Genomic DNA, 23154 nt, shown 5'->3' with positions numbered 1-23154 from the left:
TACAAATATGTTTGTGGTTTTATGATTATCTGTTGAACTTTGTGATTCAGGCATGACTTGATGATATGGAAATAGGCAGGGAAGTGAAAACATCTGTAAATAGTTAGATGAAAAATTTATAACACCAAACAGAAACACCCAAAGGCAGTGCTAAATAGTTGAATGAGTAATGCGGAATATTTCAATAATATACCTCACTAGTGAATAGTGATTTAGACAAATGTATGTGAATTGGTATATTAAAAATTGAAAAAACTTGTTGATCAACCTGTGGCGGCATCGCCGGAATTTAAAATTCTGCGTCGAAGTGAGCCCGAAGTTCATCGAAATTATCCGAAACCAATAAGAACTTACTCTTATTACGCGATTTAGACGCTGGAAGTTTATTATTTACGTTTTTCGTGTTTTGATGATAACAAAAAATCACGTGGAATGGTGGTGGAATGGTTCGGTTCTCAATCTCAACTCAAATTCGTTTTAATTTTTATGTTCTTGTAAAAAATGAATGAATATTTTGTTAAATTATTAAAATATTTCGTTCAATACAATGTGTGGAATAGCTTGTGTATTATGCTGTCAAAATAGTCCAGAGAAGACTTCTTCAACAGTTTGTATTCTTCTTATCAGTCACTTTTGGAACCAAAAAGCCGGTAATCAATTCGTACTTCGATTCTTCTAACAGGTTGACAATATTGTGAAAGAATCATTGAAGAGAAGAGGCCCAGATTGCTCTGACGAACGCTCAATCTCATTCGATACCTGGAAAGGTTCATTTTATGGAACTGTCCTGCATACTCAAGGGTCAGATCTAACTCCTCAGCCAGTTTACTCGTCCGATAGTTTACTCTTATGGAACGGTGATGTTTTCGACGGTTCTCTAGTGAGTAAAAATAATCCCTATCAGCTGGAGTTCGAAGAGAACAATTACTCAAAATGTGTTTCGTTTACATTTACAGATTACTGATAACGTTCGTCACCAGTCTGATACTTCGATATTGATTCGTTGGCTGGAAAACAATTCCGGCGATGTGTTAAAAATGATCAAAATGATTCGAGGACCGTATTCTTTTATTTATTTCGATATGAAACGAAGGCTTTTATGGATCAGTCGAGATGCACTCGGTCGTCATAGTTTACTTTGGGATGTTAACGATATCTCACTTTTAATATGTTCGGTTGGTCATAAAGATATGAACACGTTGCTCGAAGTTCCTGCTGCAGGAGTGTTCTGTTTTGAATTTGGAAATGATTCTATAACGAGTAAATTCACCAGAAATGCATTCTAAACATTACTTGTAATATTTCAAATCACTAATATTAGTATTCTTTTACAGATATTTTACTCTATCCGTGGTCTCATTTCGATAAAATTTCATGGGATTTACCAGCCACCGTTGTAATCTCTGATACTACTCTGGATTACTTTGATTTCACTCCGAAATGGATCGAATCCAAAACGTACGATTTTTTTAACGCAGAATGTTCGGAAAATTCTTCACATACGATGGATAATCTGCTCGATAATCCAGTTATTCTCGAACAAGTCAGTAAATTGATCAATTTATTAACGAATTCCGTCCAGAAACGAGTCACAGTTCGAAGAAATATTTGCCGGAATTGTGCTCCGGATCAGTGCTCCATTGACCATGCAAAAGTCGGAGTACTTTTCTCAGGAGGTATTGATTCTACGATTTTAGCTTACCTCGCGGATAAATTTGTACCGGAAGAGGAGCCTATTGATTTGATGAACGTGGCTTTCGATCAGAAAGGATCGTTCAGTGTGCCTGATCGTAAAACGGGCTTGTTATCTTTGGACGAGATACGTTCGTTGTGTCCTAATCGTCGATGGAATTTTATCGAGGTGTGTTTCTATTTAATCGATATATGCGAATTTTATTCAATTTTTTTTAATATTAAATTTTGTTTAGATCGATATTTCTCGAAAAGAACTGGCTGAGAAGCAACAAACACACATTACTCATTTGATCCATCCTTTGAAAACGATCTTAGATGAAAGTTTAGGCAGTGCTTTATGGTTCGCAAGTCGAGGAGAAGGACATATCGATAATGTACCCTACACATCTTCATCGAAGGCAAGATTTTTTTCAATTTTAGAATAATTTTGATGAAATATCACCAATTATTTCATCGTATATATTTTAACCAACAGATAATATTGCTCGGTAACGGAGCCGATGAACAACTAGGAGGATACACTCGTCACCGAAACCTTCTCAAACGAACTGGCTGGAACGACTTGGGCATTCAGTTGATCAAAGAAACCATCGAAATATCCAAACGAAATCTAGGACGAGATGATCGAATAGCCAGTGATCACGGTCGCCAACCTAGGTTCCCTTTTCTGGACGAAAACATCGTATCATTCTTAGCAGACTTGGTTCCATGGCAAAAGTAATTTCTATTCATAAATTCCTACGTACAAATTGTATCATTCGACTGATCACTTATTTAAAACGTTCCGATAGATGTAATCCTGTATCGTTTCCTCCTGGAACTGGAGATAAGCTATTACTGAGATTAGCTGCGATGAAATTGGGCTTAAGACAATGTGCTTCTTTTCCAAAACGAGCGTTCCAGTTTGGATGTCGAATCGCTAATTCGAAAGAGAAAGGGGATAGTTGCAGTAAACGATTATAAAGGTACTTATTGTCAGATTCACGAACCTGATTTCATCGTATTTTTTATGTAAACTTCATTTCGCCTTCACTCGCATTCATATGCAACTTTATTAACACCCTTCGAATCTTCGCAGCTGTAACTTGTAGGGTATTCGATGGTAATGACAAGTTGAAAATACCACATCCCGTCGCGTCGAGCGTGTGTTTGTGGTGTTGAAATAGAGAAATGAGAGAAAAAAAAATTAAGTTTAGCCGGCCAAGATGAATGTGAATAGGAAAAATGCAATATTACCTCTGTTAACGTGTGTAACTCTATAGGCGGATGCGGGAATGCATCATCGCGGTGCGGTGCGTCTTGTTTAGCGCTTGTGTATTAATAAAACCCGTATAAATATATAAAAATCGAACGTTCGAGTTTGAAAAGAGAAAAAAATTATCATCACTAATCATCTACATATTCTTAAGCTGCCGGAGCGGTACTTGGTACTTGTTAACAGGTTTTTCTCATTTGACAATCAATTATACGCAGATTCGTAGAACGATTTCGTAGACAGCTGAGTAGATCTCGGAGGACAGATTATCTCAGTGGACCAAATTGGTTGACAGGGTTGAAATTTTTAATCTAGATGTTTTAATTTTTCTATCTTTTTTTTGGTTCGTGAAGGTTTATGTAGTTTGAAATTAGAATTGGTACTTTTCCAGTAAAACTGACGAAAAATTTTTTCCAGCCTGGTTTCAGTGTCTTGAATCCAAATTTCGTCATATTCAGCTGATCTAAAGCATCCTGTAAGATTTCGATTTTTCTGAGCTAATTCCGAATTTTATCCTCAGGGCTTGAAAATGAATTTAATTTGGCTAAGAAATGTGTGTCTAATCCAAGAATTCATCATTTCAACGTATTTGAGCCAGATAGGTATCTCTTCTGTTTGAATTTTGAGAACTGTGAAATTTGAAATGTACCAAAAATTGAAGTTGAGAATTTGAAGTGTTGAATTAGAATTTTTCCAGAATAGTAGATTTTTGGGTGGAAAAATGAGGAAAGAGATAGAATCAGAAGTAAAATCTTCAGCTTTTAAAATACAACTTCCAGCGAACAGAATATAAAATTATCAAGTTTTGAACTGTTTGGATCACTTTCTGTACGTTGGCGAAATGTTTAAAAATTTTGAGGGTTTTTCTAGTCCCTAAATAATTTGATTTTTGCCTCAAACTACCGAAATCCCCTTTGTTTTAAAATTTACAGCTATTCATTCAGAAGAAAAAATTGAACCAATGAAAATTTTTTTAATTGGAGCATCTTTGATGAACTTTTGAACTCACAATATCTTATTTTTTGGATGTGCACGAGATTGAACAAGTCGAGATATTCAAAATGGGTCAAGAAAATACATAGTAAGAAAAAAAATAATAAAGATAAATGTGCACAAAATAGGATTTTCAAAATTTCAAAATCCAATTTTTAACTTTTTTATTCAAAAATTCAATGTTTTTGTTCTCAAAACTGTAATTTTTAGAAATTTTATCATCTCCTTGGTTTCTGGGGATTGAAGGGAAGGTGAGGATCCTCAAAATGGGTCGAGAAACACGTAGTAAAATAAAAATGTACAAAATAGGAGTTTCAAAATTTCAAAATTCAATTTTTCCAAAAAAGTTGAACTTTTTTAATCAAAAATTCAATGTTTTTGTTCTTAAAACTGTAATTTTTAGAAATTTTATCATCGCTTCGGTTTCTGGGGATTTGAGGAAAGGAGAGAATCCTCACATTGACCATATTTAAACAATTTTTGTAAAGGAAAGAGGGACAGGGGAGGGGAAGGGCGAGGGGTACAAATTTTTGAAAGTCAAGAACTGACGTAGAAGTTCCATTATTAATTTTTTTGGTACAAATCTTGTTTTTTACAACCGTATTTGGCACTTTTGGTAAAAATTCCACTTGCTGGTCATCTTGAAAAAAACATTGTAACCCCCCCTCTCCTTCAAAAAATAATTTCAACATTGTTTTGAAATAAAAATTTCTTTTTTGAAAATTGACTTACCTAATGTTGGTCAAACTATTTTTATTTTTTGAATTTCGATCCCTGTCTCTCTGGCCTGCCTCGATTTTGAATAAAAAAAATCAGTAACTGGCGGTGGGGACTCCAACGAGGAAGGTGAGGTATCCCAGGAGCAGAAAATGGTTCAAACTTGACCAAGCTAGATCAAAAGAGCATGCAAAATGACTCTACCATCTAAAATTGTAGCTGCTAAAATTCATTTTTGGAGAGCCAAAAATCAAAATTTTATCTAAACAGGCTTGAAATCTAAAATTTTGTGGGTGCTCTATATTTTTATAACCCCTTACCCCCCCCCCCATCTCTCATTCCCACGAGTCAATTGAAAATGGTTTCAAGCCATTTTGTGCAGTTGAATCGGTGGGTGCAGAAAGGGAACAAGTCCATTTTCGCGATTTTCAGGAATAACAAAAAACTGATCTATTTGAAAATCAAAAATTTTTGGTAACCAGCCTGTTTTTTTGTTGGAAAAGTCAGTAAAACTTCAATAAATTTTTACCCTGTCGAGTTTTTTTTTTTTTTAATTTTTTCATGCACGAGTTTGTTAGTTAAAATTAGGTTTTACCTTATTTTAGACACATTTTGAGTCAACTAATAACATTCTGACAGATTTTAGAACATTTTTTTGAAAATTTGAATTTGTAAAACGTTTTTGAACTTTGAAGGCTTTAGAACGGCTGAAAAGAGCTCTAATTGACTCAGCACTTCGAAAATTGGATACATTGTGAACCAAACTTCAGCTTTCCAACTTGGTTGAGTAAAATTTTGTAAAATGTTAATTTTTAAACATTTTCTGGAGGCTTTCAGAAGTTCCCAAAATGATGCAAAACTATTCTTATTCGATGAGAGAGGAGGGGGGGGGCGTTAAAATAGGAACACATCAAATTTCAGCTTTCTGACTCAATTGGGTAAAATTTTGGTTTTTCGTCTCAATGGTCCAATGGTCCCAATTTAATTTTTGAAAATTTCCCAAATGTCCAGTTTTTATACTGTTTCCATCCTAGTCTAGTGAATTCCAAATTAACATGTCACACCACATTTCCATAATTTTTCGACGTTTTCTTTCAAAATTGAATTCTGGAAGGGCAAATATTTTGGTGTTTTGAGGCTCTCAGTGAGAAAAAATAAACCAATAAAATTTATGATCAAATTTTGATCCATATTGAGAGCACTTGTGCCCTTCTCGAGGTCGATAAGTCACCGTGTTAAAATTTCTTTTCTTAAACAGGGAATAAAAAATGGTCTTATGTATACTTTTTAAACATTTTTAACCATAATTTTCGACCTTCATTTTCTTCATGACAAATTGAGCTTTCACCTGGGAAGTTCAATTTTAAACTTTTCACATTTTAATCGCTTACCTCAAAATCTCCAATTTATTTTCTTTGAAACCTAGAAAACAAATTCACTCAAAGTTCAACTACTCTTGAGAAATTAAACTTTCAAAAGTTTGGCTATTCGCCAAAAATCGTAAATTCCTAAAAATTACGACTTCACCCCTCCCCCTCCATCCAAATGGTCCTAAATTCATCTCTAAACACTCGAAAAGCTGATGCAGGTTTGTTTTAAAAAAACTGTGGAGTGAGCAGTGTGAGCACTGAGCAGTAAGAAATGCTGAAAAACACGAGCCAGAAATTTATCAAGTGCTTAAAAAATTTATAAGTTGCTCAATTTGACACCATTTTAAATTTATACCAGAATTTTTTCACCTCGTAATTTTTTTTTTGCGGGTAAAGCATCATCTCCGAGGCACCAGGCAGTATATCTAGGGTTAACGTATCACGACTCTTGGGAGGTTTAGGGCCACCTTGAAGGCTCTTTGGTATTCGAAGGTAAATTCGAAACTAGTCTGTGGTTGGTTGAACGGGTACCGGTTCCTGCTGGTGCTGGAGAACTTCTCCCCGGAGTCCCGGAGTTGTTGCGCGCTCTAATAAACTTTAGGCGTGTGATCTTTCGCGATATACTCCAACAGTCTTAACGTCAACAGCGTGTAAACCGGTTCCCCCTATTGTGACGCTCTCTGATGCTATAGTTTTTCTCTGCGTCGTCGTACGAGTACCTACGAAATTATCGGAAAATTTTCTAGTGAATATTTGTAATTTTTTTCGCGTTCGATAAAAATTCTCTAATTACGATACGGTCCCAGTGCTGAAGTGTAGGTGTTGTGAATGGTGGTCGTGGTAAATTTATAAGAGTACCGGTTCATCTATTTATGCAACTTTAATCGACATATATACGATAGTGATTGCTGAGATGATAAGAACCAAGAATTAGCCTAGATCATGGTACGTTGAATTTTCACGTGTTTTTCTTTTTGTGATTTTATATGTTTGGTGTGAGCCGGAAAGTGATGCAGATGATTTTTGGATGTTCCTCGAGATGATCTGGCATGAGATTATGAGAGATCGATCTCAACGATACCGAATGAAATGAACGACTCATCGAATTAGTATGGCATGGCGTAATAGGATGCTGAGCTGACTCGTGTGTACCTGTACTACATATAAATGTATCGAATATCGATTCGTTTTTTTCCTTCAAATTGCCATTCGTGTGACTGTACAATTTGAATATTTGTACTTGTATACCTTCGCATGTGATTTCGTTGTGCACTTATCAGTGTCAATAATCGTGGAAACAGTTTGCATCTCGTCGAACTCGTTTATCTCATCTAGTGACAAGAACATGACTGTTGTCCAACGCTTCCAGATGAGTTATTTGGTTAGGAAATCTTGTTTTTGTTCTCGATGCATAGGAAATTTCCGTCAGAAAAAGGTTTCAAGTGGAATTTATTTGGGTGATTTTGTAAAATGATGTATTTTTGAGAGGAGGGGGAATGGGGTAGTATAGGCTCGTTCATCTTGTAAATCTCTTTTTACAGATTCCCCTGAGGTCCTTGTTTTTGATTTTGAGATTTTGTAAGTTTCAACTTGTCAGTTGTCATAAAATAATTTCCATCTGTATCTTCCTCGTTCATTTTAAATTGATAGGAAAACTCCTAAAAAAAATCAAAGTGGAGTTTCCAAAGTTTTAAAATAAAGTTAATCTGCACTTACTTATTTAAAAAAAAAAAATGCTCCTTTATTTAGTTGAAATGCTTGCAGTATTATTTCAAAAGACAAAGAAAAAATCGAAAAATTTACCCTTTTTGAATTTTATTTGCTGGTTATCAAAAATACGAATTCCTCTCGGAATTTTCCAGAATGTGTTTAGGTTTGAATAAAGCCATTCGAATTTGAATAAAAATGAACCAAACATTGGAAGGAGATTCAAAATTGATGGGAAAATCGGCCCCTCTTGAATTTTATTTGCTGGTTACCTACCAAAAACAAAAACGTTCTTTTTGGGATTTTTTTTCTTAATTTTCTAAAGCTTGGACAAACCCATCTAAATTTGGATAAAAAATGAGCTATGGATTCTGAGGAGAGTCCAGAAAATAATTGAAAAATTTATCCCTTTTGAATTTTATTCGCAGGTTATTAAAAATACGAGTCCATTTTGAAATTGTTTAGGATTTTTTAGACTCAAACAAAACCATTTGAATTTGAATAGAAAATGAACTGTGCGGAGGGGGAGGGGAGGGAGGAAGGAAGGGTTCAAAAATAATCGAAAAATTTCCCCTTTTAAAATTTTATTCGCGAGTGATCAAAAATACGAGTTCCTTTTGGTATGTATTTTAAAGAAATTTTTTGAACTCGAATAAAACCATATTTTTGAATAAAAAATGGAATGTGAGGGAAGGGGGTGAGGATTTTGTCTCCCTAGTTTAAACAGAAATTAGTCTGCAATATTTTTCACTGTCGAGAGTCCTGTGTTTGATCCAATAATATTATGTATTGTGATTCATGTGCAGAATATTTAGTTATCTTGAAACTTTAAAGACATATAATTTTTCAAAATACTAATATTAGAAAATGTCTCATTCTTTTACCTTTGAATTGCAACCGAATAATATTACTGTTGTTGGGTGATTTCTCCCCTCCCCCTCCTCCCTTCAATACATACCTATTTCTTCGTAATTATGCCTTTTTCATCAAAATGTGTAAGATGGCCCTTTTCGTTCCATTTTCTCAAAATTATGTCTATTTTTTTTCTATTTAAAATTTCTAGATTATTATTTAGAGAGGGTATCTGTCAAAAAACTCTCAAATCCGAAACTTCAGCTGCCCAAGTTCATTTTCGACTCTTGACGAATTTTTGAAAATGTCAAAATGCTTGACCCAAAAATTGATGCAAAATTAAATTTTTGAAATTGCGTTACGATTGTGCTGAAAAACTGAAATTTTGGTTTCTAGCTAATGTATGAATCTCCCGAATCAACTTTTCGTAAATTCCAGATGTTCTGGAGCGTCTCCAGTGCAAAAACAGATTCCTCCAGGAAATTACAAATCTCTTCAGAATAACTGGATATTGACTTGAGCATCGAAAATTCACTTGAACGTGCTCCATATTCCTCCAACGTCGTCGATGAAACTCAAAATTTCCTTATTTTAACGTATCTAATTATACAATAGCCTGAAAAAACAAATTCGAATCTTCTTCCTGGAATTTTCTGGAAGTGTGCATTTTTCGATTGAAGTTGTGAATTCGAACCAAATTTTTAGCCGCTCAAGTTGATATTTAGTCGTTCGTGGTGATACCTGAAATTCCTGGAGAAAACTAATTTTCAGAGGGAGGCTCCAGAACATTTGGAATTTGCCTAAAACTAGATTCGAAAGGGTTATTTTTGCCAGATTTTCAAATTCAAAATCTCAAAAATCTATAATAGGCATTTGACATTTTGAAAAATTCACCAAAAACCGAACAATTCAATTGGACAGCTGAAATTTTGGATGGGGGGGGGGGGTTGATTTTCAAACTCAGTGCAATAAAAATGGATTTCAAATTCGCTGTTTTGAAAATCTAATTTTGACATTTTTTGTAAAAAGTTGTCAAAAATTGATAAATTTGAATTATCAGCTAAAATTTTGGATTGGAAGGGGGAGTTAATTTTTGAACTCTTCTTCTTTCTCACTTGCCCACATTCGGACACTGCAACTATGACATACTGGCAACCAGCTCCCTCCAGCTATCTCTGTCTGCGGCCCTCCTTGTGCGTTCTCCCACTGACATTTTGGCAGTTTTTTCTTGATCAAGTCCGTGTATTGAGTGAGTGATCTTCCCTTTCCCCTCTTGCCTTCTATGTGGTCTTGGACTGTCAGCTTTTCCAGGCTGTCCTGTCTCACTATATGTCCAAAATAGCATAATATTTGTCTCTGGATGACTGTGCCGAGTCTCTCCTTTACTCTCAATTATTTGAATATTGACGCGTTTGTTCTTTTCTGGACCCATAATATCCTCAGCATGTGCCTGTAGCAGTACATTTCAAATGCGCCGATTTTGTCTTGATCTGCCTTGCGTATTGTCAAGCATTCTGACGCATCCAAAAAGATGGAGAAGACTAACGTTTTTACAATTCTGAGTTTTGTGACCATCATGATGACTTGGCTTTTCCAGATCTGATTGAGATTTCCCACCACTGCCTTTGCTATGGCCATTGATCTTTTATTCTCCTTATGTGGACTGCTATTCCAATCAGAAATCAAGCAAATATTTGGTGCAAACCTTTCAAATCAAGCTTGTGAAGAATTAAATGGCACCCTCAATGTGTGGTTACCCAACCCATGTATAATCACATGTGGAAGGTGATAACTTTCACATTTGATTATACAGGGGTAAGCTAAGAGACAAGTTCACACAATGCGCAGAAGCATTCTTTACAAACTTGATTTGGAAGGTTCGCATCAAAATGTCCCTTTGGAATAGTGGTCCAGATAAAGAGAATAAAAGATTGATGGCTGTGGCTGAACTTCTCCTTATTTCTCCAGCTGTGCTTCCCTGATTTTTTATCAATGAACCAAGGTACACAAAGTCCTACACTACTTCTATGCCATCAATCTCCAAAATTTCAGGTCTGTTCTTGCGCCCCCATCCCTACTGATTATTATTATTTCTGTTCTTCCTTTGTTGACCTTCAGACATGCCTCGTTGCTGTCTTTTTCAATCTTCTGGAGCATTTCCCTCTGCTCATCTGCTGTCACCACTAGCAAGGTGATATCATCCTCATACCGTGGTTTGATATTTTCTTTCCTCCAATCTTATGACTCCTTTTCCCCAATTCTCTAGGGCTGTTCTCATTACCCATTCTCCGTATGAGTTGAAGAGAATTGGACCCTCCTTTTGCTGTATAGAAATGATTGTTGAGCTCTCCTTCTACTCTCACCTCACCTGCACAACGTTGTCCTCTCACAAGCTCTTCATGAGACTGACAAGGTGTGCTGGTACTCCAAGGTTTTTGAGGTTTTGCCACAGGATCTTCCACTCAACATTCAGACCGGTCTCTCACATAGAGGGCGCTAGTGTGCCCATTGTTCCAGCTTCTTCAGACAGTTTGGGACGAGGCTTTTCTTATCAATTGTATTTTACCAAAACGTTGGATTTACGAGTTAAAAATGAAAATATGATTCGGTCATGATTAATATGCAATAATAATCGTAAAAATAATGTACATACATCGAATTATTTTTTCAGTTTTCACCCTTGAAATTAAATGCTTTCGTAAACGCTGATAAGAAAAGCCCTGTCTGAAAAATGTAAACATTTGCCAGCTCACTAGCACCCTCTACATGAGTGCCTGGTCCGAATTGTCAAATGCCTTCTTCTAGTCAATGAAGCACATGTACACTGGCTGGTTGAATTCTCTTGTTTTTTGATCACTTGGCGCACATTTAGGATTTGCTCTCTTGTGTCTCTTCCTGGTACAAAACCCACTTGTTTTGGTGGGATATTCAATTCTGAAAGTCATTTGAAATTACTACATAGAAGCAAGTCAACTTTCATTGGAGATCCTATTTTGGTTCAAAAATGATGGCAATTGATTCAAGCTGTTACAACTTTTGCTTAGAAATCGATTTTGAGATTTTCATTTCAAGATTCCTTCTTTCTGTAGAGAATTAATTCACCTGTAGAATTGATTTCCTCATGTTCAAAAATTCACTTGAAACCAAAAAAATGACTCCAACAGCTCAAAATTTGGTTTTGAAATGTGCATTATGATTTTCCTGTAAAGAAAAATTTCAGGACAATTTAGGCTGATGGGTTGTCAAGGTTCCCTTGTGAGATATAGGGTGCTGCAATTGTATTCATATTGTATTCTGACTGAAAGCAGATATTCTAGTTGAATGATCTACCAAAAAGAAAAACCATGACCTCGGATGAAAATAAATCTGCCCTCACTATACCTAATATGATTTAGAAAAAATTGTAGCAATGACAACCCCCCCCCCACCCACAAAACTCACTTTTCCAGAAAAAAAATTGTGAGCCCAGCAACGAAAACGCATCTCACCTCAATCAACACCACACACTTGCCAGACTGACCTTCAAACCATCAACATCTCGAGGAGCAAATTCCATCACCTCGCCGATGATTTACTTCCTCTGCACATCGCGAAACAAGAACCACATGGTTCACTCGCCAATCTGCTTTGAATTAAGGTTGATCATTCAAGTCATCGCAAACACAGCGCAGCGTATCTGGAACTGGAAGAAAGGGAAAAAATCAGTATAATAAAGGTCTCGCTCGCGAGCCGCAATACTCGTACACGGCTGACCGCTCACTAAATCAAGTTTACTCAAGAGAAAATTACAAAATCTGCTCGGCGTCGTCGTTTCAACGGACCATCAGAGGAAAAAAAAAGACGCGAACGGCATAGTTTATAAGAGCTCGTATACAACTGCAAGAGAGCTTCGTCATGTCCACAAGGGCACACGGCAAACTATACAGGGTTCGTCGTAGTCGTAGTTAAAACAGAAGAAAAAAATTGATTTACAATTAGTTTTGGTGTTACAGCCAGCACACACACATATACACACAGCGAAGAAAGTGAATGACGCGACAGAACTGATATTGCATACTGCATAGAGAAAAGAGACAGAAATAGAGCTCTTTGGTCAGTGGTCAGTGATGACGACGATGTATCAACGACTCTCTGACTCTTATGCATCGGCTCGGACGACTTCGATACGAGTACTTGGCGTATACTCGCTCGCGCTGAAAAAGAGTCTCTCTATCGCGATAGATGAATTATTCCATCCATGGCTGGCTGACCAGTTTGCTTTTAAAATGACCATATAAATCTTGTTTATTCCAGCATCCGGTAAACCGATAGCGGAAAAAATACCCGATAACATTCCTACCTTTTGTTTTTATACTTGTAATTTATCTTTAGCTACACGAAAATCTATCGTGTAAGGTTTTTTTTTTTCTTTACCTCCTTCTTATTCATTTTAAATAGCCGGTTCTTTTCTTATACTTATTTATACTGTCTACTTTTCTGCCACCATTACACAGAATGGCGAATGCTCGAACAGGTTGAAAATATAATTGATTGCGATGTACTGAGGGAGTATAGTGTACGACAAGGTAAGGAGGATTCAGATTGGTGATGTCGTCGGTGTTTTGAGAGAAGGGTGCATTTCACCTGTGAGGGCTGTGAGACAAGAAATTGGGTAAATGAGACTAATAATTTATGAGATATGATGAGTAATACTATCTTAATTGAGAAATATTTTGAAGCTGATTTACCACCAATTTCTGGAAGTGGAAATCAATTTTTATGGGGAAACGAAAAAAGACACATTGAGCAATGATATTCTCAAAATAAACTACGTCAGCATGAGCAAGGCTATACTAGCAAACTTTTCGAGGTGTCAACCTCCAATTTACGCGGGACTATGCTTTTGGAAAGAGCAGGGTCTAAAATCACCCTAACCATATTTCAGCATTTTTGGCAAATTTTTGAAAATCCAAAATTATTGACCATTTTTCAGTTTACCCAAATCATTTAGGTTATAAGATTGATGAAAAATAGTCCTCAAACTGATATCAACTTCACGAGTCGAATTTCATCGTTTTGGACCATTGTGGAGCCTCCAGCGTGATTTTTGATTTCTCCAGAATGTTTTAATTTCTCCAGAAGATGTGAAAATCAATTTAGGTGGCTGAAAATTGAGTCGTGGCTTATCCTCGACCTGTTTCACGAGTTTACCCACATTTGAGTGGATCTTCAAGCAAACACCTCGAGTGTGTTTTTTTGACCAGCACTTCGATGGAGGGGAGGGGGATGAAAAAAATCGAAAATTTTCTATTCGTATAGGAAAATGTTTTAAATTTGCACGAATGCTCTATAATATTTTGTCAGAAACCCAATCTCCTTCCGGTTGCATGTCCCTGAATCCGAATTTCGCCATTTTCTAGCCTTTCTGAGGCCTTTAGAGCAATTTTCAATTTCTTCAGTATTTTTAAATTTCTCCAGAAGGCCTGGAATTCAATTTAGTCAGCTGAAAATCGAATTGTGGCGTATTCTCAACCTCTTCAACGAGTTTATTCTCTTTTTAGTCAATTATCAGATGGGAATTTCGAGTGTGTTTTGATTATGTTCAAACAGGTCGAGAATATGCCAAAATTGCATTTCTATTTCCCCTAATTAATTTCCCCCCATTTTGAAGAAATCCAAACATTTTTGGGAAATCGAAATTTAAGGTGTAGGCTCCAGAGAGGCCGAAAATGGTGAAATTTGATCGGTAGGAATTTAATTATGTTATTTTCAGAACTATTTTCCATAGTTTATACTTTTTTTTCTACACTAATCTCAGAAAATGGTAATTGATCAATTTTGGATTTTCAAAAAAATGTTAATCAAAAAAAGTGATAAAATTTTAACAAGATTAATTGACGAAATTCAGTTAAAATATTGCAGTACTTAATTTGAAAACATGTTGAAAATGACATGAAAACAATTTTAGAATAGTATTAATATTATTCCAAATTAGTTACCAAAAATTTATAAAACTCTGTTGAAATTTCGCAAAGTTCACAAAAAATTGTATAAAACAATGTTAAAACATCGTAAAATTGCATAAAATTAGGTAATTTAAGAAGAATTTGACTATTTAAAACAATTACAAACTGATGAACTTTTATCAAAATTTGTCAAAATTCGCAAAAAAAAAGGCCATAAAATGTCTTTCAGGCTTGTTAAAATTGCATTTATATTTAAATACTCGAAAAAGCATTAAAATTATTAGATATAAATTATGAAAAATTGATGAAGTTTTTTCCAAGTTTGGAAAGATTTTTACAAAAAATTTCATAAAATGTCTTTCAAGCATGTTGAAATCATTGCATAAAATGGTATCCAAAAATGAACAATGGGTCATTCCATGCCAAATCGGCGGATTCTTGCACGAGGGTTCTTCGATTTTTTTCAAAATCAGATCTTGTGTAGAGGTCATCAAACGATGACGAATGACGCAAACCGGACATTTTTTCGATTTTTTTTGACGGAGCTGTGGCGCTTCAAAGTTCTCCAAAATGGCCAAAAATGGAAAATTTCAGTTGCAAATTGCTCCGGTTGTACGTGGTATAAAATTTTGAACTTTTTTTCAAATTGTAGTACTTTGAGAGGGTAATCGACGAATTATGTCAAAATCAGTGTTGCCACTTTCTGAAACCTAAAAAACTCGATTTGAAAACTTATAATTTAAATATAACCACGATGTCCACCAGTAAAAATTCTGAAAAAATTCTCAGTTTTAGTCCTTTTTATGTAGAATAACATATCAAAAAATTGGAGGGGCATTTGTTTTCATTTTCGAGAAAAAAAAAATTACAAGTTTTATTTTCATTGCAAAAGTACCATCAGAAACCTAAAAAATGAAAATTTTTACATTTTTGAAATATTTTATCAATGTGTGGACGAATGTGTGAAAAAAATCCCCGTCACCCCAATTTTTTAACGGCGACGATATTTTTTCAATACATTTCACTCTTAAAATAAAATTGTAGCACGAAAAATGTCAATTCGTTGACAAATTGGGGTGAGGGGGATTTTTTTTACATATTCGTCTACACATTGATAAAATATTTCAAAAATGCAAAAATTTTCATTTTTTAGGTTTCTGATGGTACTTTTGCAATGAAAATAAAACTTGTAATTTTTTTTTTCTCGAAAATGAAAACAAATGCCCCTCCAATTTTTTGATATGTTATTCTACATAAAAAGGACTAAAACTGAGAATTTTTTCAGAATTTTTACTGGTGGACATCGTGGTTATATTTAAATTATAAGTTTTCAAATCGAGTTTTTTAGGTTTCAGAAAGTGGCAACACTGATTTTGACATAATTCGTCAATTACCCTCTCAAAGTACTACAATTTGAAAAAAAGTTCAAAATTCTATACCACGTACAACCGGAGCAATTTGCAACTGAAATTTTCCATTTTTGGCCATTTTGGAGAACTTTGAAGCGCCACAGCTCCGTCAAAAAAAATCGAAAAAATGTCCGGTTTGCGTCATTCGTCATCGTTTGATGACCTCTACACAAGATCTGATTTTGAAAAAAATCGAAGAACCCTCGTGCAAAAATCCGCCGATTTGGCATGGAATGACCCAATGTTATCATCAAAATTTCAAAAAATCCCTAGGACAGGGGCATTTTACCTATTTCATTTTCAATTTTGATGAAATTCCATCAAATTTACATAATTTTTCATGATTTTATTGCTTTTTGAATTTTTAACATGTTGAAATTGGCTAAAAATATTCTAAAAAAAAATTTAAATCATAAAAACTTCCAAAAACTGATGAAATTGTTTCAAAACTCAGCAAATTACATGTTGAAATAGTGTAAAAATGCTCAAAGACAGATTGAAACCATTAAAAATTCCACAAGAAATTGATGTAATTTTAGAAAAATTCGGCAAAGTTTTGTTAAAATTGCATGAGAGTCAATTAAAAAGTATAAAAAATGGCATAAGAGTATACTTGAAAAACAAGAAATAATATCATTAAAAATGATTTTTAAAAAACTGAAAAAAAACCAACGTAAAAACATATTAAGCTAAAAATGACGTTAGAACCCCCCCCCCCCCCCAGAAACATTAAAATTTAAGATCATTGAAAATTACCAAAAACTAAAAGTATAAAATTTGGTAAACTTGGTAAAAATTGCATCAAATATCATTAAAAATACATTAAATTAAAAAAAACACTTTGAAAAGGCATTTAAAAAAAAATTAAAATTTATCAAAAACTGATTAAAATTGAGCAAAGATAGCAAAATTGCATAATTGTTGAAATGAACATATTTTAACAATCTTTTATGCAATTTTTTGCAAGAAACAGTTGATAAATTTCATCACTGGGATGGTTATTTTGAATGGTTTTAATGATTTTTTAGAGCTTTAATGTCATTTTCAACAGTTATTCAACTTGTGGTAAGTAACGATTTTGTGTACAATTTTTACTTCATCTCACCAAATTTTGCTCACATTTTTTCGGTTTTTTGTGAAGTCCAATAATTTTAAGACTTTTAAATATTTTTATGATATTTTCAACACGCTTTAATGACAGTTTTGCAATTATCGTTGAATTTTGTCACATTTTTTTTCAATAATGTTATTATTTTTTGATGATTTTTAATGATTTAAATGTTTTTTGAGTAATTTTATGGTGTTTTCATAATGTTTCGTGCAATTTTGTGAATTCGAAATTATATTTCAAGAATTAATGACAATTACCTTATGTACCTAAGCTTTTGCTCTCGCTTCTCTCAGGCGTCCAATTTTTTGTTTTTTTTTTTGTTTTAACGAAATTACCAAGTGAATACCGTTCTTTAAAGATTCTATAATTTGAATCCAAATCAATTGAAAAAATTTCTATGTTTGGGTGAAAACAACATGAGATTAATTTATATTAATAAAAAAAAAATGAAATAAAATTATTGAATAAAATTTTAATTTGTAAAAAAAGTTCTAAAAAAATATTAAAATTTATATTTACTTAATTATTTTTTTAAAAATGCATGAAGGGTGGGCGGAGGGGATAGATGAAAACAAAATTACAGTTTTTGAACTTGGGTCCTTCTGTAGCATTCAGCTGACGTGACTGTGTCTTTTCTCTCAGATCTGGGATCAAGAAGTAGTAATGCTCGAAAAATTGAGAAAAAAACAATTATGTCAAGAATTCCACTTTTTGAACTTAGTTCTTGTAAATGATTGCATGCATTTCAACGTCAGTGGCGTAAGCAGAATTTTACATTTGTGAGGGGGGGAGGGAGGGTTGACCAAACTTTTGAGCACGAAAAATCGATTTTCGAAAACCCTTAATAATGTGAAATTATTTCATGAAAATTGAAGTAATTACTTCTTAAGCGAAACGAGAGTGAAATTTTTTTCGAAAAGTTGGTCCAAAAAACAACAATTTTTATATGTATGTTTTATTTCAAATTTTCATCCTCAAGGGGGGAGGGGCTATAACTCCAGTTGCCCACCTTGTCTACGCCACTATTCAACACGTGTTAATTTCGACACTTAGGTACATATTTTTACCGACTTTGCCGTGAAACGGAAAAGTAAGGTATTGTATTTGTCATGATGGTTGAGGATTTGGGTGGGGGTGGGTTTTCTTGACGTTTTGGAGTGTGCTGATCACGATAAGACATATGGCGCAAAACGAGATAAGTTTATATATATATTTATTTATTTATATATTTATTTATTTATATATCAATTTATGTATAAATTTGTGTCACGCTGAACTCAAAAGCTCCGAACTTTAAGTGGAACCTGATGATGGCAAAATATTGCTTTGATACTGAACTAGAGAAATTTTTAATTTGGTCGAAATCGGTTCAGCCGTTTACGAGATATGAACGTTTAAGCGTGTTTCAACGTTATGGATAAGCAGAAATTTGTGTAAACCCTTATATCTCGCAAATGGCTCACCCCCAACAAACAGATGGGGTGGTTAGGGTGTGTAGGTTACGGATTGGTGCGCCGGAGGTCGGGAGTTCGAATCCCGCGCGAGTCAAGAGGAGAAAATTTTTTGTTGATTTTTTTGTTATTTTTTTTGTTAATTTTATCAGTCCAAAATTTTTTTGCTATAAAAAATCAAAATTTTTCAAAAATTTCTAGTGTAATTTTTGTTTCAACAAAAAAAATAATTTTTTGGTAAATAGCCAGTAAATTTTGATAATTTTGTTTTTTTTTGGTGAATTAATAGTAATTTTTAGTAAATAAAATGATTAGTTATTTTTGGTGAATATTACTCGTAATTAAAGTTGGTTGAAAATTTTGGTAAATTGCTTAGGTAATTTTTATTTCGGTAAATTAATGGCGTAATTTTTATTGGTAAATTGGTATTCCAATTGGTAAATTTTCGTAAATTGCTGGGGTTATTTTTGATAAATTGGTAAAGTTTGGTAAATTGGTAAAAAAAAAACCTTTGGCAGTAAATTACTGGGGTAACTAAAAACAAAGTCGGTAAAAGTCGGTAAAAATTCGGTAAAAAATTGGTAAATTATTGGGGGAAATGTCTGGTAAATTACTGAGGTGAATGTTGGTAAATTGCTGGGGAAATTTTTGATAAATTGGAAAATTGGTAAATTAGTGGGTAATGTCTGGTAAATTACTGAGGTAAATGTTAGTAAATTGATAGGGTAATTTTTGGTAAATTCATAAATGTTGGTAAATTGGTAAATTTTGGTAAATAGGTAAATTTTGGTAAATTGGTAAATTTAGGTAAACAGGTAAATTTTGGTAAATAGGTAAATTTTGGTAAATAGGTAAATTTTGGTAAATAGGTAAATTTTGGTAAATAGGTAAATTTTGGTAAATTGGTAAATTTTGGTAAATTGGTAAATTTTGGTAAATTGGTAAATTTTGGTAAATTGGTAAATTTTGGTAAATTGGTAAATTTTGGTAAATTGGTAAATTTTGGTAAATTGGTAAATTATGGTAAATTGGTAAATTGGTAAATTTCGGTAAATAGGTAAATTTTGGTAAAAAGGTAAATTTTAGTAAATAGGTAAATTTGAGTAAATAGGTAAATTTCAGTAAATAGGTAAATTTCAGTAAATAGGTAAATTTCGGTAAATAGGTAAATTGGTAAATTTTGGTAAATAGCTAAATTTCGGTAAATTGGTAAATTTCGGTAATAATTTTGTTTTTTGTCAACAATTTTCCTGATATATTATTCCACTTGAAGAGTGATATTCCAAAACTCGCTTTGTCCATTTTCACAACTTTTCAGGAAAGAGGAAAAACAGTTTCCCTTTAAACGGGTAAATTGACTTTTTAGGCGAGTTTAGCACTTTATTTGGGTGGATTTATGATGTAGGAGTGTAGGTATACACTTCATCCACTAAATACTGCTGAAAAAAATGTCAATAAAAATGGACAAAGCGCGTTTTGGAACATTATTTTTTTTTTAATTTTTAGTGAATTGGCTATTTAGGTGAGTTTAACACCTCATTTTGGTAGGTTGATGATGTAGGAATGTGAGTTAATACTTCATCTACCAGGTACTGCTGAAAACCCAACTTTGATAAAAATGGACAAAGCGAGTTTTGGAATATCACTCTTCACTTGTAATATGACGGTTACGTCTTCATAAGTAGATACGCTAATTTTTATTTGAAAATCAATTTCATAAAAGTGTAATATGATGGCTACTTATGATTGACTATTTTTTATTTTGTCGATGTTTTCGACTTTTCGTATTCATTAAATCGGTAAATTTGGGTACTTCCGCGCATTTTGATAAATTTGTAAATTTTTAAGTAATGTCTGGTAAATTACTGAGATAAATGTTGGTAAATTACTGAGGTATATTTAGAGCAAAGTCGGTTGATCTTGCGAACTGCGCAAGATGTTTTTTTGTCAATGTTTAGCTCTGGCTGAGATAGATTTTAAAAAATTTTCTAATTAAATTGAATTGTAGGGCAATTATGTAATTCAAATCAACTAATCCATATTTGTGTTTTTTTGTTTGTTTCAGGTGAGTACGAAGTTTCGTCGTTTGTTATTATGTTCCCGAGTATCATAATTCATAATGAATAAGTAATTTCATCATTCATGGAAGAATCTCGCGTTAATTCATCAACTAATAGAATTACTTCTCATGCTGTATGCTTCAACACCTACCCAGATGATTATGACGTTTACCTAATTGGATTTTCAATATTCCAGTTTCAACACAATCGCCGAAAAATTCCGAAATTTTTCTTCTACGGTTTGGTTTAACATAATTTCACCACTTCTTCGCCGTCACTTCCCCTTATTCTTATATCTTTATTTCTCATTCCACAGCAGAGCTCACTGTGAGGCCCAAACCATAGTCTATACGAAGAAATAAGAAAATAGGTATCTTCTCGACCTCCCATCTGGCTTCTGTAACCGTCTTGTTATCTCTTCGACATGTCACCATGTTCGTATACGTACCTACTATATAAATGTATATCAGACCAGTTTAATTCCCCATTCCGCCATGTATACTAAATAACATGTAGGGTTTACCTATACCTATTTGCCTTATTTCACAGATACTCGAGCCGGGCGCTAATTAGAATGACTAAACGGTGTCATCTTTATAACCATAATAGGCCGGTACTTCAACACCTCACACACAAAATATGTATACGTTCGTCTCCCTTGCCCCCTCGGTCATCGATGGAAGCTGCGGTCACCCGTTGACTAATGACACATACACATACGGTTTCATGTTTTATAGCCTAAGAAGAGCTCTAGAATCCTGCTCGATAAATGCTAGTTTTTTTTTTATATTTTTTATATGAAATGGTGGCATTTCGGTTAGCTTGTGTGTGATCCTTTATTGTGTGTGATGTCGTGTACTATGCAGCTCTATCCTCTCGACTCAGGTTGATATGTATTTTTTTTTCTTTCACTCGATGCTTCTTCTTCTTCCTTCTGTGTGTATCGCGTATATAGAGAAGCTGGTTTTAATTAAGACGTAAAATTGTAAGATAGATTATCTGTGCTTAGAAGTAAACCGGTAACATCTCGGCGTTTATAATCGCATCTCGGGCATTATTTTGACTTAATTTATAGTCGTCGTTTTAGCTATAGGTACTATTGCTTATAGTCGTCGTCGTCCTAGTACACGGAATGTGAGGAAGTATGGGACTGTTTCTGTATTTTGCTTCTTCGCTTTAAGCCAGATAAGTGATCAGTTGAAAAATTTTTTCTTATACGAGGTGAAATTCTCTACTCTTTGATTTTTTGTTTGTTTGTTTATTTGTTCGGTTTGCTCCTTGTGTACGTATATAGCAAGCTGCAAGATAGGTAAAGATCTAGGTATGCATTTTGTGTTTGTGGTAGTTGTTCACTTGTTGTATGAGAGGCACCGAAGTAGACGTTTTATTTGTTGAAATAGCTATAATAATGAATTTTATTACGTACAAAATACTGCAGCTATTACTTACCTACTCGTATATTTTGCTCCGAGTGTACGAGATGTAGCCTTTCTTTCTCGAGTGTACTTTCAGCTCACAGACTATAGGTATAGGATTAGGTGTACCCCTTCGTTTCATGTGCATTTGTGGTAAGAAGTACGAATACTCTTCGATCTACTTTTTTTTCAACTTTTTCAGACGTGTGGGTTGACTTTTTTTTTTACTTACCGCATAAACAGGTCTATACGTAGTATAATATGATCTCGTTCGTTTAGATTTCACCCCTCTTCGTCCTCTTTGCCTTATGTACAGAGAGATGATAAATTATACGCGTCGCGTCGAGTTAAATATAAACGTATGTAATATTCGCATTTGGTAATAAGAAAATTACTCCTTTTTTAAATGATTTTTTTTTCATTCTATGTTCCGAACACGAGGCTCTGTTGCCCTTACTTTTACTTACTTAATTAATGGCTTGAAACGTAGCTACGGAACCGGACAATAAAATTAAACGTATGTAATTATTATGCCTGGTTGTCTGCGTATTTAGCAGAAGTACTATTCGTACCTACGAATTGTTTATAGTGTATTATCGTATAGGTACTCGTAACAATGCAGCCGAAATGGATATCTCATCTGTTAGGGGAAATATACCTACTCGTATAAGCTGAACGTACATATAAATTAACTACACGAATGTCTAATTTATTAAACCGGACAATTGTTTTGGCTTTATGACGATTGAAGATCAATTCCACACTGTTTGCCTGTGTCTAGCTCTAGTTAGGTTCAGGTTTGAATATTTAGTAGGCAACCGGTGTGCTGACCTGATTGCGATTCGATTAGAAGATTTGTTTGTTTGGTTTTGGAGGTATATTTATTTAGTGGGTTTTTTTCTTTTTTTAAAGCTAGGATGCGTTTTGAGGTTATTTTTGCGTATTGGTGGTTTACGAAGTGAATGCTCTGATTACACGGACAATCGGTTTTTAAATGTAGAGGAGTGGTTGTGATAATTGATGTGAAGAGTTGCGTATATTGGCTGTCCGAAGTAGAATTATTCAGTTTGAGGTGGTTTAAGTTAATTTGAATTGTTTTTAATGCCAAATTTATTGATTATGAATTTATGAAGCTTGAGAAAGTGGTTGAAATATTTTCAAAATGGTCAAATTA

At 34.1% G+C, this 23154-nt stretch overlaps 2 protein-coding genes across 2 annotated transcripts in view; both read left to right on the top strand.

The window, feature by feature from the left end:
* The first annotated feature begins 457 nt into the window (after positions 1-457).
* On the top strand, positions 458-22316 carry LOC135842506 (asparagine synthetase domain-containing protein 1-like). The gene is made up of 8 exons (XM_065359997.1): positions 458-607; positions 683-880; positions 957-1260; positions 1335-1861; positions 1929-2093; positions 2171-2412; positions 2487-2660; positions 20571-22316. The coding sequence occupies exons 1-7, from the start codon at positions 548-550 to the stop codon at positions 2656-2658; spliced, it is 1668 nt and encodes a 555-aa protein (XP_065216069.1). The 5' UTR covers positions 458-547; the 3' UTR covers positions 2659-2660; positions 20571-22316.
* Positions 6637-23154, top strand: part of LOC135842507 (uncharacterized) — a 109495-nt gene continuing 92977 nt past the window's right edge. Inside the window, exon 1 of the mRNA XM_065359999.1 lies at positions 6637-6975. The gene's annotated coding sequence lies outside the window, so the exon portion shown is untranslated. The remainder of the gene's footprint in view (positions 6976-23154) is intronic.

This window comes from Planococcus citri, chromosome 4 (genome assembly GCF_950023065.1).
Source record: "Planococcus citri chromosome 4, ihPlaCitr1.1, whole genome shotgun sequence".
Classification (NCBI taxonomy): domain Eukaryota; kingdom Metazoa; phylum Arthropoda; class Insecta; order Hemiptera; family Pseudococcidae; genus Planococcus; species Planococcus citri.
The sequence above is the reverse complement of the archived record's forward strand: the minus strand, read 5'-3'. Positions and strand labels throughout refer to the sequence as shown.